At 51.4% G+C, this 17,873-nt stretch overlaps 1 protein-coding gene across 6 annotated transcripts in view; it reads right to left on the bottom strand.

Annotated features, from left to right (window-relative positions):
- KNG1 (kininogen 1) overlaps nt 1-17,873 on the bottom strand; it is a 73,979-nt gene that overhangs the window by 27,345 nt on the left and 28,761 nt on the right. For all 6 annotated transcript variants that reach the window (XM_029064952.2, XM_029064944.2, XM_029064935.2 and 3 more), the window contains exon 6: nt 12,492-12,576. In XM_029064952.2, the coding sequence (XP_028920785.1) occupies nt 12,492-12,576 (85 nt within the window). The remainder of the gene's footprint in view (nt 1-12,491; nt 12,577-17,873) is intronic.

A 17,873-nucleotide genomic window follows, 5' to 3' on the forward strand; every position in this document is an offset into this window, starting at 1 on the left:
CTCCGGGGCTCCCCATTTGCAACAAGACGCCGACTGGATGGCCACTCAGTTACTGTCATTGAACTCTTAGTAATATTAATGAGGATACTACGTGCCAACCGCTGGGGTCGACAGAAAGATGATCGGGTAAGACCGGTCCTCGTCCCGCGTGGGGCTCACGGTCTAACCAGGAGGGAGAACGGATATCGAGTCCCCATTTTACAGGTGATGAAACTGAGGCTCAGAGAAGGAAAGAGACTTTCTCAAGGTCACACGGTAGACAAGTGGGATTGGAACCCAGGTCCTTCGCACTCCCAGGTCTGTGCTCTATCCACTGGGCCCCCGCCGCTTCTCTCACCGCTCCCCCGGGCTGGCAAGTGCCGGGATCCACCCCCAGAGATCCCAGGGCACTGGATCAGGCCCGGAGCTTTTTTTTTTTTTTTTTCAATTTCAGTGGTATTCGTTAAGCACTCACTAGGGGCCAGACACTGTAATAAGCACTGAGACAGATGCATTCATTCCATCGTATCCACTGAGCGCTCACCGTGTGCCGAGCACTGCCCTGAGAGCTCCGAGAGTACAATTCAGCAACAGATAGAGGCCAACCCTGCCCAGCGGCGGGCTCACGGTCTAGAACGCAGGTTAATCAAGGTTGGACGTGGTCCCTGTCCCACGGGGGGGGGGGGGGCGGGGCTCACAGTCTCCGCCCCCATTTTCCAGATGAGGTAACCGAGGCCCAGAGGAGTGAGGTGACTTGCTCAAGGTCACACAGCGGACAAGTGGCGGAGCTGGGATTAGAACCCAGTCCCTTCGGAATCCCGGAGCCGTGCTCTGTCTACCAGGCTCCGAGAAGCAGCGTGGCTCAGTGGAAAGAGCACGGGTTTAGGAGTCGGGGTCATGGGTTCGAATCCCGGCTCCGCCGCTTGTCAGCCGTGTGACTTCGGGCAAGTCACTTCACTTCTCTGCGCCTCAGTGACCTCATCTGGAAAATGGGGATTAAGACCGCGCGCCCCACATGGGACCCGATGACCCCGTATCTCCCCCAGCGCTCAGAACGGTGCTCGGCACATAGTAAGCGCTTAACAAATGCCAACATTATCGTTATTATCACCAGGCTACGCTGAGCTCCGTCGACTGGCCCAGGACCGAGGCCTGGCAGACCTCCAGTGATGATGGCAACTGCCATATCTGCGAGGTGATCGCTACGTTAATCACGTTGGTATTTGTCAAGCGCCTACCGTGTGCCGAGCACCGTTCTAAGCGCCGGGGTAGATACGGGGTCATCGGGTCGTCCCACGTGAGGCTCACCGTTAATCCCCAGTTTACAGACGAGGGAACCGAGGCCCAGAGAAGCGAAGTGACTCGCCCACGGTCACACAGCTGCCGAGCGGCGGAGCCGGCATTCGAACCCGTGACCTCCGACTCCCAAGCCCGGGCTCTTTCCACTGAGCCGCGCTGCTATGTTCCGGGCACTGTACTGAGCGCTGGGGTGCATACAAGCAGATCAGGTTGGCCACGATCCCTGTCCCATGAAGGGACAAAGAGAATCAATCCATCGGTGGTATTTATTGAGCACTCACTTGTACTAGGTGCTTGGGAAAGTACAGTACAATAGAGTCGGTGGACACGTTCCCCGCCAACAAGGAATTCACGGTCTAGAAGGGGAGGAGAAGCCATAAAGATCAGCTCCTGTCTCAGAAAGAAGACTCTCCTAAGCAAGCCTAGCTCAATTCTCTTATAGTTTCAGATCACATCTTTCCCCGGGGTTTATTTAATTCAACTCTCAGGTGCAGGTCCCTCTCGCTTCAGAAGTGCAGGCCAGGGCCGCTCAGAGGCGTAACGTGCCCCGGCAAGCATTACTTTGACATGATTCCATCTTACGTTACGCCTATTATTCCCTCTTACCTTATGCCTAGTCATTCATTCAATAGCATTTATTGAGCGCTTACTATGTGACGAGCACCGGACTAAGCGCTTGCAATGTCCAAATCGGTAACAGCTAGAGACGGTCCCCGCCCTCTGACGGGCTCACCGTCTGATCGGGGGAGACGGACGGACGAGGACGGTGGCGATAAATAGAATCGAGGGGATGAACGTCTCATGAAAACAACAGCGGATAAATAGAATCGAGGCGATGTCCATCTCATTAACAAAATAAATAGGGTGATGAAGATATAGACGGTCGGGCGGACGATTACGGTGCTGAGAGTGTGGGACGGGAGAGGGGGAGGAGGAGAGGGAAAGGGGGGAGAAGGGGGTTTAGCCGCGGAGAGGTGAAGGGGGGGCGTAGAGGGAGCAGAGGGAAAAGGGGAAGCTCAGTCCGGGAAGGCCTCTCGGAGGAGGTGAGCTCTAAGTAGGGATTCGAAGAGGGGAAGAGAATCAGTCTGGCGGAGGTGAGGAGGGAGGGCGTCCCGGGACCGCGGGAGGACGGGGCCCGGGGGTCGGCGGCGGGACGGGCGAGACCGGGGGACGGCGAGGAGGCGGGCGGCGGAGGAGCGGAGCGTGCGGGGTGGGCGGTGGAAAGAGAGAAGGGAGGAGAGGTAGGGAGGGGGCGAGGGGATGGACGGCCTCGAAGCCTAGAGTGAGGAGTTTCTGTTCTGTGCCAAGGTTGACAGGCAACTTCTTGACCGGCCCAGTAGGGTTTTCGTTTTCATCCCCGGCACAATCCCTGATATTCCTGGCAAGGAGCAAGGCAGACAGCATAGTTCGAAACATCAACGAGTCCTTTCATTCATTCATGCGATAGTATTTATCGAGCGCTTACTATGTGCGGAGCACTGGACTAAGCGCTTGGGACGGACAGATCGGTGACAGGTAGAGACGGTCCCTGCCCGCTTACGGTCTAATCGGGGAAGTCCTTGAGAAGCAGCGTGGCTTAGCGAGAAGCGCCTCGACTCGCGGGTCGGCGGACGTAGGTTCTAGTTCCAGCTCGGGTCTGGCTGTATGACCTCGGGCAAGTCACTTCATGTCTCTGTGCCTCAGTTACCTCCTCTGTAAAATGGGGATTAAATCCTTCTCCCACCTAGATAGACTGTGAGCCCCATCTGGGACAAGGATGGTGTCCAACCTGATTACCTTACATCTACTCCAGTGCTTAGAACAGTGTTTGGCACACTGTGAGGACTTATCAAGTACCCTAAAGAAGAAGAGGAAACACCAGGCTCTAAGTGGCGGAGGCAGCTTCTTGTTGCCAGGGACTGGAGTTGGGTGTGATTTTATTGCTGGGGGCAGAGTAGCGCGGGGGCGTCTATGAGCCGGGCTATGAGCTGGGCCAGAGAATCGGTCAATCGGTGGTATTTATTGAGCGCTTACTGTGTGCAGAGCACTGCACTAAGGGCTCGGGAGAGTCCGCTTTAACGGCGTTGATGGATATGCTCCCTGCCCACGATGAGCTTTCAGGCTGGAAGGGGAGACGGTCACTAATGGAAATAAGTTACGAACAGCTACATCGCTGCTGTGGGGCTACGGGTGAGGGTGAATAATAACGACAATAATCGTGATAATGATAATTATGGCATTGGTTAAGTGCTTACTGTGTTCCAGGCCCCGTACTAAGCACCGGGGTCGATACGAGGGGTCGCACACAGTCCCCGTCCCATGTGGGGCCCGCGGTCTCAATCCCTGTTCGTTCGATGGTATTTATTGAGCCCTCCTCCGTGCAGAGCACTGTACCGAGCGCTTGGAACGTACAATTCGGCAACGGAGACAATCCCCGCCCAGTGACGGGCTCCCCGTCTTACAGATGAGGTCACTGAGGCACCTCTGTGACTTGCCCGAGTGACTTGACCAAGTGAGTGACTTGCCCAAGGTCACCCAGCAGACAAGCGGTGGAGCTGGAATCGGAACCCATGGCCTTCTGTCTCCCAAGCCCGTGCTATATCCGCCGCACGGGAGGCAGCGTGGGCTCAGTGAAAAGAGCCCGGGCTCGGGAGTCGGAGGTCACGGGTTCGACTTCCGGCTCTGCCACTCGGCAGCTGGGTGACCGTGGGCGAGTCACTTGGCTTCTCTGGGCCTCAGTGACCTCCTCTGGAAAATGGGGATTAACCGTGAGCCTCACGTGGGACGATCTGATGACCCTGTATCTCCCCCAGCGCTTAGAAGAGCGCTTAACGAATACCAACATTATTATTACACGGGGATCCTCCACCCCACCTCAGACACAGAGTTTAAGGGCACTGGGCTGAGACGAAAACCTTCCCGGGCCAGAATCGGGTGCGGAAGCCAGGCAGATCGGGGATTGGCCTGAAGGCGGGAAGCGCCGTCCCAGGAGCCCGGGGTTCGGGGTTACTGGCCTAGTGGAAAGAGCACGGGCCTGGGAGGCAGAAGGATCTGGATTCTAATCGCAGCTCTGCCCGCTGTGTGATCTCGGGCAAATCTTCTGACTCCTCTGTGCCTCAGAAGGGGGATTCAGACTGTAAACCCCCAGATTAGCTTGGATCTCCCCCAGCCCTTAGTCCAGCGCCTGGTACGTAATAAGGGCTTAACAAATACCTCGACAGAAAAGGGAGGCTGGGTTCAAACGAGGTCGGGGGGGCGGGGGGGGGTTCTATAGGTTCCGGGTCTCGCGTGACCCCCCCCCATAGGGTTAGAGAATGTAAGGTGAAAAGCCAGGGATGCGAGTAAGACGCGAGGCGGAAGATCGGGTTTCGGATGAAAAGCCAGGCTCGTGAAAGAGGCAAAAGTCAGTGTCTTTGGAAATAGTCACCCCACTGGAAGTAACATAATCTAGTGGAAAGAGCCCCGGTCTAGTAGTCAGAGAGCCTGGATCTTAACCCCGGCTCTGCCTGCTGTGTGACCTTGGGCGAGCCACTTAATAATGATGTCGGTATTTGTCAAGCGCTTACTACGTGCAGAGCGCCGTTCTAAGCGCCGGGGGGGGATACAGGGTCATCGGGTCGTCCCACGTGAGGCTCGCAGTGGATCCCCACTTTCCAGACGAGGTAACTGCGGCCCAGAGAAGCGAAGTGACTCGCCCACGGTCGCACGGCTGACGAGTGGCAGAGCCGGGAGTCGGACCCGTGACCTCTGACGCCGAAGCCCGGGCTCTTTCCACTGAGCCGTGCGGCTTCTCTGTGCCTCAGTGACCTCGTCTATAAAATGGGAAATAAATGTGTTGGACAGGGACCGTGTCCACACCTGATTATCTTGCATAGCGATGACGGTATTTAAGCGCTTACTAGGTGCCAAGCACCGTTCTAAGCGCCGGGGGAGATACGAGGTAATCGGGTTGTCCCACTTTGGGGCTCACAGTCCCCATTTAACAGATGAGGCAACCGAGGCGCGGAGAAACTAAGTGGCCCGCCCAAGGTCACACAGCGGACGAGCGGCGGGGCCGGGATCGGAACCCAAGCCCACGCCCTTTCCACCGAGCCGCGCCGCGCACTTAGTACGGTGCCTCGCGTTAAAATAGCGCTTCGTAGATACCACCGTTATAATGTCCATCGTCACTGGAAGAAAGCCGGTTCGATTCGGGAGGCCCGGAGAAAGAGCGCACTACTTTTCCTTTAGTCGCAACTGGTCGAGACCGGGAGATAGGGATTCCTCTCTGCGATAATCTGGGAGGAGAAGCAACTGACCACCCTTGAAGAGACCTGCCTCTCGATACCCTGGAGAATAGGAGGCTTTAGCAGAAAGATCCGTGGCCCGCTGCCCCGCCGTGGGAGGGGCAGCCCGAGGCTTGGGACTGTCTAAATAACCAAATCGGCCCGTACGGAGCCTTTGGCGGGCACCCCGAAGTAAAAGAGGGGGACGTGAAGCAATCGCGGTTACCCCTGTGCCCGACCTAGCGGGTAGGGCACGGGCCTGGGCGTCTGAAGGACCCGGGTTCTAATCCTGGCTCCGCCACACGTCTGCTGGGTGACTTGGGGCCAGTCACTTCCCTTCTCTGGGCTTCGGTCACCTCCTCTGTAAAATGGGGATTAGGCGTGTGAGCCCCAGGGACCGCGTCCAACCCGATCGACTCGTGTCTTCCCCCGTGCTTAGAATGGTGCTTGGCACATAGTAAGCTCTCAACAAGTACCGTCATCATTACTGTTACCACTGTTATTATTACGGCTACGAAATAGGGGAGCTCTCGGCTCCAGAGGGCGAGATTTCCCGTAACGCTCTTTAGGGTGAGGCGGGAGTTCCTCTTGCCTCAGGGGGCCTCCCCCTTCGGGGAATCTTTATGCCACCGGTCAGACGCCACGTCAGGGACCTCTCTAATCGCAGTCGGGAGCCACAGACGGCTTCGTGAAACCCGACGATGCTGAGGGAGGGAGGGGGGATTCTCCCCGTGGAAACCGAGCTCCCTTGAAGTCCCGTCAACTGAACGGGACTCCCCCCACCCCCTCCCAGTTCAAAATGGAGCCTCCCTTCTTCCCAGCGGCCCTGGAGATGGTGCCCCTTGAGGTCTGGTAGCAGCCAATCAACTTTTCATTCCCTTACTCGATTTTCGCACCCGATGCTTCTTTCTCTTTTCGATCCATTCGTGGAACTCGGTGCCCCCAGACTCCACGCTTCCTCCACGCTGATCCAAGCCCCCGTCACAGCTCTACTCCACCATCGCATCACCCTCCTCACTGACTTTCCCGCCTCCAGCTTCGCCCCCTCCAAGCCCATATTTCATTCGGCCGCCCCGATCCTTTTTCTAAGACCACATTTGGCAAGTCTTCCCACACCTCGGACGCCTTCGACGTTTACCCAATTCCTCCGCACGACAAGCGGGAAGTCTTGTCCGTTGACTTCAAAGCACTCCGTCGTCGACTCTCTCCCTGCTATTTATCTATCCATTCATTCAATCTTATCTATTGAGCGCTGACTGGGTGCAGAACCCTGTACTAAGCGCTTGACCCTCACTTCATTCTGGCTTCACCCCAAATTGCGTACTTTAATAACGACGGCGGTGTCCGTTGAGCGCTGACTCGCGTGCAAAGCATTGTTCTAAGCGCTGGGGGGAGATACGAGGTAAGCAGCTTGTTCCACGTGGGACTCGCAGTCTTAGCACGGGTTTTGGAGTCGGAGGTCGTGGGTTTGAATCCCGGATCTGCCACTCGCCAGCTGGGTGGCTGCGGGCGAGTCACTTAACTTCTCTGGGCCTCAGTTCCCTCATCTGTAAAGTGGGGATTAAACTGTGAGCCCCACGTGGGACGCCCTGATCACCCCAGCGTTTAGAACAGTGCTCTGCACGTAGTGAGCGCTTTACAAATGCCGACATTAATTAATCCCCATTTTACAGATGAGGTCACTGAGGCCCAGAGAAGTTAAGTAACCTGCCCAAAGTCACACAGCTGACAAGTGGCGGAGGCGGGATTCGAACCCGTGACCTCCGACTCCCAAGCCCGGGCTCTTTCCACTGAGCCACTTTACTTAATAATGTTGGTATCCGTTAAGCGCTTACTATGTGCGGAGCACCGTTCTAAGCGCTGGGGTAGGCACAGGGGAATCGGGTCGTCCCACGTGGGGCTCACGGTCTTCATCCCCATTTTACAGATGAGGGAACCGGGGCCCGGAGAAGCGAAGTGACTCGCCCGCAGTCACGCAGCTGACGAGCGGCCGAGCCGGGATGCGAACCCGTGACCTCCGACTCCCAAGCCCGGGCTCTTTCCACTGAGCCACGCTGCTTCACCGAGCCACTTTACTTCACTCCGCACAACCTACTCACCGCGCCTCCTTCTCTCCACTCTGTTATTGACCTCTTGCTGATGTACTTCTTGTTTAGAACCCCCTCTCCCACTACTTTTTGGTTTTTTCACATGGTCATTGTTAAGCTCTTACTCTGTGTCAGGCATGTACTAAGCGCTGAGGAAATTACCAGCTAATCAGATCGAACCCAGTCTATGTCTCACGTGGGGCTCAACGTCTTAATTCCCTTTTTTTACAGATGAGGTAACTGAGGCCCAGAAAAGTGAAGCGACTTGTCCGAGGTCACACAGCAGACATGTGGCGGAGCTGGGATTGGAACCCGGATAATGATGATAACGACGTCGGTATTTGTCAAGCGCTTACTACGTGCAGAGCGCCGTCCTAAGCGCCGGGGGAGATACAGGGTCATCGGGTCGTCCCACGTGAGGCTCACAGTGGATCCCCATTTTCCAGATGAGGTAACTGGGGCCCAGAGAAGCGAAGTGACTCGCCCACGGTCACACGGCTGACGAGTGGCAGAGCCGGGAGTCGAACTCGTGACCTCTGACTCCGAAGCCCAGATCCTTCTGATACCCAGGTCCGTGCTCTTTCCGCTAGGCCACACTGCTTCAAGTCCATCAGAGGGCAGGGGCCGTCTCTATCTGTTACCGATTCGTCCATTCCAAGCGCTTAGTCCAGTGCTCTGCACATAGTAAGCGCCCAATCAATACTATTGAACGAATACTCGACCTTCAAAGCCCTTCTGAAATCATATCTTTTCCAGGAGGATTTCCAGATTAGTCTGTCACCTTCCCACTCTATTTCTCCTCCTACTTCCACTTCAGCATTCTCTCCCCCTTCCCCTTCCCCTCCCTCTTCCCATCCCTTTGGCTCTTACGCCCAGATCTTTAAATTCTGCTTCCATTTCCGTGACTTGTCATTCATTTTAGTGTCTGTCTGCCCCCCTTGAGATTATATGCTCATTGAGAGCAGAGATTAGGTCTACCGATTTTGAGGCCCCATGTGGGATATGCGTAGATCTGTATATGTATGTTATTTATTTATTCATTCATTCATTCAATAGTATTTATTGAGCGCTTACTCTGTGCAGAGCACTGGACTAAGCGCTGGGAATGTACGAGTCGGCAACAGATAGAGACGGTCCCTGCCCATTGACGGACTTGGAGTCTAATTTATATGTATTATTATCTGCCTCCCACCTCTAGACTGTGAGCTCGTTGTGGGGAGGGAACGTCTCTGTTTGTGGCTATATTGTGTTCTCCCAAGAGCGTAGTACAGTGCTTTGCGCACAGTGAGCACTCAATAAATCCCTCCGCCGCTCTCGCTCCACTAACCCACAGCCCTGGATCACCTCCTCCGTCCGCCTCCTACGCTCCTATGCTCGAGCCGCCGAGCGCCGCTGGCGAAAGTCCAAGCACCGAGCCGACCTCACACACTTCAAATTTATCCTTTCCTGCCTTAACTCTGCCCTCTCCTCCGCCAGGCAAAGCTTCTTCTCCTCCCTCATCGACACCCACGCCCGTCACCCCCGCCGATTGTTCCGGACCTTTAACTCTCTCCTTAGGCCCCCTGTTCCTCCCCCTCCCCCATCTCTCACCCCTAATGATCTGGCCACCTATTTCCTCACGAAAATCAACACGATCAGGTCTGAGCTCCCCAGAGTCACCCCTCCGCCTCTCCCCTCCCCCCCAACGACCCCCTCCCCTACTTTCCCATCCTTCCCTGCAGTATCCTCAGAGGAGATCTCCTCCCTCCTCGCAAGTGCCACCCCCTCCACCTGCGCCTCGGACCCCATTCCCTCTCACCTTCTTAAAACCGTCGCCCCTGCCCTCCTCCCTTCCTTAACTTCTATTTTTAACCACTCGATCTCCAAGGGCTCCTTCCCCTCTGCCTTCAAACACGCCCACGTCGCCCCCATCCTAAAAAAAAACCCGCTCTTGACCCCACTTCCCCCTCCAGTTATCGTCCTATCTCCCTACTACCCTTCCTTTCCAAAATCTTAGAACGAGTCGTCTACAATCGATGCCTAGAATTCCTTAACTCCCATTCTCTCCTAGACCCCCTCCGATCTGGCTTCCGTCCCCTCCACTCTACCGAGACTGCTCTCTCTAAGGTCACCCGTGACCTCCTTCTTGCCAAATCCGATGGCTCCTACTCCATTCTGATCCTCCTTGACCTCTCTGCTGCCTTTGACACTGTCGACCGTCCCCTCCTCCTCCATACCTTATCTCACCTCGGCTTCACGGACTCTGTCCTCTCCTGGTTCTCCTCTTACCTCTCTGGCCGATCATTCTCGGTCTCCTACGCTGGAGCCTCCTCCCCCTCCCATCCTTTAACTGTTGGAGTTCCTCAAGGGTCAGTTCTTGGCCCTCTTCTGTTCTCCATTTACACTCACTCCCTCGGTGAACTCATCCGCTCTCACGGCTTTGACTACCATCTCTACGCAGATGACACGCAGATCTACATCTCCGCCCCCGTCCTCTCCCCCTCCCTTCGGGCTCGCATCTCCTCCCGCCTCCGGGACGTCTCCACCTGGATGTCGGCCCGCCACCTAAAACTCAACGTGAGCAAGACTGAGCTCCTCATCTTCCCTCCCAAGCCCGGTCCGCTCCCAGACTTCTCCATCACCGTGGATGGCACGACCATCCTTCCCGTCCCGCAGGCCCGCAATCTCGGTGTCATCCTTGACTCGTCCCTCTCGTTCACCCCACGCATCCTATCCGTTACCGAGACCTGCCGGTTTCACCTCTACAATATCACCAAGATCCGCCCTTTCCTCTCCACCCAAACGGCTACCTTACTATTACGGCTCTCGTTATATCCCGGCTAGACTACTGTGTCAGCCTTCTCTCTGACCTCCCTTCCTCCTCTCTCGCCCCGCTCCGGTCTATTCTTCACTCCGCCGCCCGGCTCATCTTCCCGCAGAAACGATCTGGGCATGTCACTCCCCTTCTTAAACAACTCCAGTGGTTGCCTATCGACCTCCGCTCCAAACAAAAACTCCTCACTCTAGGCTTCGAGGCTCTCCATCACCTTGCCCCTTCCTACCTCTCCTCCCTTCTCTCTTTCTACCGCCCACCCCGCACGCTCCGCTCCTCCGCCTCCCACCTCCTCGCCGTCCCTCGGTCTCGCCTATCCCGCCGTCGACCCCCGGGTCACGTCCTCCCGCGGTCCTGGAATGCCCTCCCTCCTCACCTCCGCCAAACTGATTCTCTTTCCCTCTTCAAAACCTTACTTAAAAATCACCTCCTCCAAGAGGCCTTCCCAGACTGAGCTCCTCTTCCCCCTCTACTCCCTCTGCCATCCCCCCTTTACCTCTCCGCAGCTAAAGCCTCATTTTCCCCTTTTCCCTCTGCTCCTCCACCTCTCCCTTCCCATCCCCACAGCACTGTACCCGTCCGCTCGACTGTATATATTTTCGTTACCCTATTTATTTTGTTAATGAATTGTACATCGCCTCGATTCTATTTAGCTGCCATTGTTTTTATGAGATGTTCTTCCCCTTGACGCTGTTTAGTGCCATTGTTCTTGTCTGTCCGTCTCCCCCGATTAGACTGTAAGCCCGTCAAACGGCAGGGACTGTCTCTATCTGTTGCCGACTTGTTCATCCCAAGCGCTTAGTACAGTGCTCTGCACATAGTAAGCGCTCAATAAATACTATTGAATGAATGAATGAATGAATGAATAAATACGACTGAATGAAGGAAGGAAGGAAGGAACAGGGATTGTGACCCATTGTGATTGTCTCTAATCTACCCCATTGCTTAATATAGTGTTTGGCACAGAACGCTTAAAAATATCACAATTACTACTAATAATAATGTTGGTTTTTGTTAACCGCTTACTCTGTGCAGATCACTGTTCTAGGCGCTGGGGTAGAGACAGGGTCATCAGGTTGTCCCACGTGAGGCTCACGGTCTTCATCCCCATTTTACAGACGAGGTCACTGAGGCACCGAGAAGTGAAGTGACTCGCCCACAGTCACACAGCTGACAAGTGGCAGAGCCGGGAGTCGAACCCATGACCCCCCCCCCCCGCCTCCGAAGCCCGGGCTCCTTCCGATTCATTCATTCAGTTGCATTTATTGAGCACTTACTATATGCAGAGCACTGTACTAAGCACTTGGGAGAGTATAATACAATAATAAGCGGACACAATCCCTGCCCGAAACAAGTTTACAGTCTAATGGGGGGAGACAGACATCAGTGCAAATAAATAATTTGCCAATAGGTACATAGGTGCAGTGGGGCTGGGGAGGGGGGAGCAAGTCAGAGTGACGCAGAAGGGAACGGGAGAAGAGGAGAGGGGGCGAAGGGATTGGGAAGGCCTCCCGATTAGACCGTGCGCCCGTCAAAGGGCAGGGACCGTCTCTATCTGTTACCGATTTGGACATTCCAAGCGCTTAGTCCAGTGCTCTGCACATAGTAAGCGCTCAATAAATACTACCGAATGAATGAACGAAAGGTGTGCCTTCGATAAGGCTTTGAAGCAGGGGAGAGTAGTACTCTTTAAGTGCTTAATACAGTGCTCAGCACAGAGTAAGTGTTCATTAAACGTCATTAATTGCTTGAGTGATTGATTTAGTCTCAGATCATTTGTTTCCTTCAGTTAGGCCTTGTTCTTTAAGCCTGAGGCAAGAAAACATCTGACTTCCGGTTCTTTTCGAGATCAGTCATTGGGTATTTATTGAACATTTGCTATGTGAAGAGCACTGTACTAAGCACTTGGGAGAGTACAAGAGAGTTGGTAGAAGGAGCTTCCCATCCGGAAGAGAGAGCCGTTTTAATTTAATTTAAATCTCTTTCCCTGACAGCCAATACCTGAAGCTCTAACAAGACCAGCTGCCCTGGAATTCTAGTATTTGGTCACCAGCATAACTTATCACATACCTGGAAAAAGCTCACAGTTCTGTACAAAACCAGTAATTTTCATATGAGGATCCACGAATGCTTTATCACTGCAGTCACCAGTATCCTGAAAAAAGAAAAAAAATATACCAAAGGTCTTTCTCTCTAGGTTTGGGGTAGGAAATGATTTAATAAGTAAAACTCCACCTGAAACCTCTTTGTGCTAAGAGAAAGTAGAAGTCACGTGGACCCATGTAAGAACTGGTGAACAGGGCGCAATCAAAATCACTACGTCGCTACAATATAACAATAAACAGACACATTCCCTGCCCACAACAAGCTTACAGTCTAGAGGGAGAGACAGGCATTAATATAAGTAAATAAATACGGATTCATTCATTCATTCAATCATATTTATTGAGCACTTACTGTGCGCAGAGCACTGTCCTAAGCGCTTGGCAAGTACAATTCAGCAGCAAAGAGAGACAATCACTGCCCACAAGGGTTCACAGTCTAGAATGGGGGAGACAGACATCAGAAGCAAGTAGACAGGCACAAATAGCATCAGTATAAATAGAATTAGAGATATATATGCACATCAGAACAAGTGAAACAGGCGTTAATATAAATAAATAGAATTATCGATATGCGCATATATACAAAAGTGCTACAGGGCGGGGGGTGGGTAGAGCGAAGGGAGCATGTCGGGGAGATGGAGAGGGGAGGGGGAGCTGAGGAAAAAGGGGCGCTTAGTCTCTGGGAAGGCCTCCTGAAGGAGGTGAGCCTTCAATAGGGCTGCGAAGGGGGGAAGCGTGATTGTTTGGTGGATTTGAGGAGGGAGGGCATGCCAGGGGTCGGCGGCGGGACAGGCGAGATCGAGGCCCAGTGAGGTTGGCAGCGGCAGAGGAGCGGGGTGTATGGGGTGGGATGGAGAAGGAGAGAAGGGAGGTGAGTTAAGAGGGGGCCAGGGGATGGAGAGCTCTGAAGCCGAGAGTGAGGAGTCTTTGTTTGATATGGAGGTTGATAGGCAACAACTGGAGAATTTTGAGGTGACATGCCCAGAATGTTTATGTAGAAAGACAATTTGGGCAGCAAAGTGAAGTGTAGACTGAACTGGGGAGAGACAGGAGGGTGGGAGATCAGAAAGGCTGCCGATGCAGTAATCTAGTTGGGTAAGGATGAGTGCTTGTACTAATGTAGTAGCGGTTTGGATGAAGAGGAAAGGGCGGATCTTGGCGATGTTGTGAAGGTGAGACCGGCGGATTTTGGTGCCGGACTGGACGTGTGGGGTGAAGGAGAGAGCGGAGTCAAGGACGACACCGAGGTCGCGGGCCTGTGAGACGGGAAGGACGGGAAATTCAGGGTGAGGACAGGGTTTGGAAGGGAAGATAAGGAGCTCAGTCTTGGATGTGTTGAGTTTTAGGTGGCGGGCAGACATCTAGGTGGAGGCGTCCCGAAGGCCGTGAGCGCGTTGTCGGGTAGGGATTGTCTCTATGTGTTTAATGAGCATACAGTAAGTGCTCATTAAGTACGATTGAATGAATGAGGAGATGTGAGCCGGGAGGGAGGGAGAGAGAACAAGGGAGGAGATGTAGATTTGGGTGTCATCCACATAGAGATGATAGTTGAAGCCATGGGAGCGAATGGGTTCTCCAAGGGAGTGAGTATAGATGGAGAATAGAAGGGGACCGAGAACTGAACCTGGGAGGGGAGGAGAAACTCACAAAGGAGTTTGAGAATCAATGGCCAGAGAGATAAGAGGAGAACCAGGAGAGGATGGAGTCAGTGAAGCCGAGGTTGGATGATGTGTTTAGGAGAAGGGGACGGTCGACGGTGTCAAAGGCAGCTGAGAGGTCGAGGAGGATTAGGATGGAGTAGAAACCACTGGATTTGGCAAGAAGGAGGTCACGGGTGACCTTTGAGAGAGCAGTCTCGGTAGAGTGGAGGGGACGAAAGCCAGAAGTTTGGAGGTCTCTGGAAAATATTGGGCTAAAAGGACCATTAGTCTGAAAATGCCATTTCCCAAAGTACCGCCGGGTTTCCCGGACGGATCTACAGGTTGAATGTCTCCAGTAGGCTGGGCAAGTTTTGATGTCATAAAACGTGTGGGTCGACATCCACATATGTAACTATGTACAGTGAGGTTGGACGGGGAAGAAGCGGGGGATGGAGGGAGAAAGAGAGAGATAGAACCTGAGAATAAGATAGCGAGGCAGCCAGAGACAGTCGGGGAGAGAGAGAGAGAGAGAGAGTCAGAGTGAGAGTGAGCAGGGGACAATTTTGTGACCTGGTAGATTTTTATGAAGATCTAGGTGAGGCGGATCCTATGTTTAGGTTATAAGACGTATTCTCTTAATGAATATGATCGATTATTACGCGTTTTGCACATTAGGTTACATGCTCTCTCCAACTTCCCTCCTTTCACCTTGGGTAAGTCTCTCAACTTCTCTGTGCCTCAGTTACCTCATCCGGAAAATGGGGATGGACTGTGAGCCCCATGTGGGACGGGGACTGTGTCCAACCTGATTAGCTTGCATCTACCCTAGCACTTGGAACAGTCCCTGGCACACAGTAAGCACTTAACAAATACCTTAAAAAGAAACAACTATTGGATGGATGCCATCACTCTCCGGCGATCTGCTTAATACGGCTTAATAATATCTAGCTCGCTACCTTGGTGTATTAGTTCGTTCTGAAGTATCCTATCTGGTGACTAAAATCGTTTCCTCTTCCTCAGACCCGAATTCTATCGGTCTGTCAGTCAGTTTTCTCAGACTATGAGCCCCACGTGGGGCAGGGACAGCGTCCAACCTGATTAACGTGTATCTACTGCAGCACCTAGAGACGTGCTTGACACGTAGGAAAACACTCAAATAATACAACGATAATAACGATAAAGATATAGAATTCAGTGGAATTGATTGAGTCTGAAGTAAAGAAATCACTGAGCCTCCCAATGATTTCCTCTTCATTTTTAAGTGAATTTTTTAATCCCACAATGGCCTAGGATCCCACCCACCCCTCACCCCCCAGATTCTGCCCCTTGTCAGCTATGTGACTGTGGGCAGGTCACTTCACTTCTCTGTGCCTCAGTTCCCTCATCCGTAAAATGGGGATGAAGACTATGAGTCTCACGTGGGACAACCTCATTCCCCTATGATAATAATAATAATGTTGGTATTTGTTAAGCGCTTACTATGTGCAGAGCACCGTTCTAAGCGCTGGGGGAGACACAGGGGAATCGGGTCGTCCCACGTGGGGCTCACGGTCTTCATCCCCATTTTACAGATGAGGTAACCGAGGCCCGGAGAAGCGAAGTGACTCGCCCACAGTCACGCAGCTGACAAGTGGCAGGGCTGGGATTCGAACTCATGACCTCTGACTCCAAAGCCCGGGCTCGTTCCACTGAGCCATGCTGCTTCCCTGTATCTACCCCCCCAGTGCTTAGAACAGTGCTCTGCACGTAGTAAGCACTTAACAAATGCCGACATTATTATTCACTTTCTGGTTTCTGGACTTTGAGAGGGGAAGCAGCATGGCTTAGTGGCAAGAGGACGGGCTGGGAAGTCAGAAGACGTGGGTTCTGATCCTGGCTCCGCCACTTGTCTGCTCTGTGACCTTGGGCAAGTCGGTTAACTTTTCTGGCCCTCAGTTACTTCATCCGTAAAATGGGGATTAAGACTGCGAGCCCCAGGCGGAACAGGGCCTGGGTCCAACCCGATTACTCTGTATCTACCCCCGCACTTAGAACGGTGCTTGGCACATAGTACGTGCTTAACAAATGCCATTATTATGATCATTATTTTTCAATAATGTTCTGTTATCATCCTTGATATATTTCACCATGAGCTCTTCGAACTAATTTCCCATCGGCCCCTAATCTACCGCTCTTTATGAGATTGCCTCTACTGCTCCTCCCTTGGATGTTTTCACCTTCGAAAGGCTGCTCTCCCGCTGACGGCCAATCTTACCCTCCGAGTTAGCCTCACGGAGCATCCGTTTCGTCACATCCACGGCAGCTCGGAAAAGAATGGTTCAAAGCTCAAAAATAAATGTGGCAACCACTATTTGAATAAATAGCAGTCATAGTGATAATAATAGTAATAATAATAATAATAAGCAGTCATTATTATAGTATATTATTATATAGTACAGCATAGTTATATAGTATATACTATATGCTATATAGTATATAACTATACTATACAATAATATATACTATTATTATTATTGTATAGTATAGTTATATAGTATACTATAATATAGTATATTATTATATAGTATAGTATCGTTATATAGTATGGACTATATAACGATACTATACAATAATATATACTATTATTATTATTATATAGTATAGCATAATATACTATATAATATATAGTATATATAATATATAGTATAATAACATACTATAATAATGACTGCTTATTATTATTATTACTATAGTATAGTATATAGTATATTATTATATAGTATAGCATAGTTATATAGTATATACTATATGCTATATAGTATATAACTATACTATACAATAATATATACTATTATTATTATTGTATAGTATAGTTATATAGTATAATATAATATAATATAGTATATTATTATATAGTATGGTATCATATAGTATGTACTATATAACGATACCATACAATAATATATACTATTATTATTATTATATAGTATAGCATAATATATAATATATAGTATATATAATATATAGTATAATAACATACTATAATAACGACTGCTTACTATTATTATTACTATTATATGGTAAAAAACTATACTATACTCTATAATATACACATACTATATATCATATAGACGTACTATACTAAACACTGGGGTAGATATAAATTAATCCGGTCTCACATGCGACTCACAGTCCAAGTTGGAGGGAGAAGAAATACTGAATCCCCATTTTGCAGATGAAGGAACTGAGGCCCAGAAAAGTTAAGTGACTTGACCAAGGTCACATAGCAAATATGTGGTGGAGCCAGAATTAGAACCTGGTCCTCTAACTCCCAGAACCGTCCTCTTTCCCTAGGCTCTGCTTACTATTTCATTTGGTCATGAAACTTGCGCTTATTTTTCCCTGTTGGAGTTCCAGAAAAATCACGGCACGCCAAGATCACCTGAGCTCCGTATCTGATGAGCTCTTCAAGTCTACTCCAAGTCGGCCAAGGTATTTTACTTTTAAAATCCTTATTTTATTAGTAGCTTCATTAGTCAGGACCAACTTGTAAATGCATGTTTTATCTTGTGTGATAACATTTTGTACAAGCGGCATGGCCTAGTTGAAAGAGCATGGGCCTGGGAGTCAGAGGTCATGGGTTCTAATCCCGGCTCTGCAACATGTCTACTGCGTGACTTTGGGCAAGTCACTTAACTTCTCTGTGCTTCAGTTACCTCATCGGTAAA

The sequence above is a fragment of the Ornithorhynchus anatinus genome, chromosome 1, assembly GCF_004115215.2.
Source record: "Ornithorhynchus anatinus isolate Pmale09 chromosome 1, mOrnAna1.pri.v4, whole genome shotgun sequence".
Lineage (NCBI taxonomy): Eukaryota > Metazoa > Chordata > Mammalia > Monotremata > Ornithorhynchidae > Ornithorhynchus > Ornithorhynchus anatinus.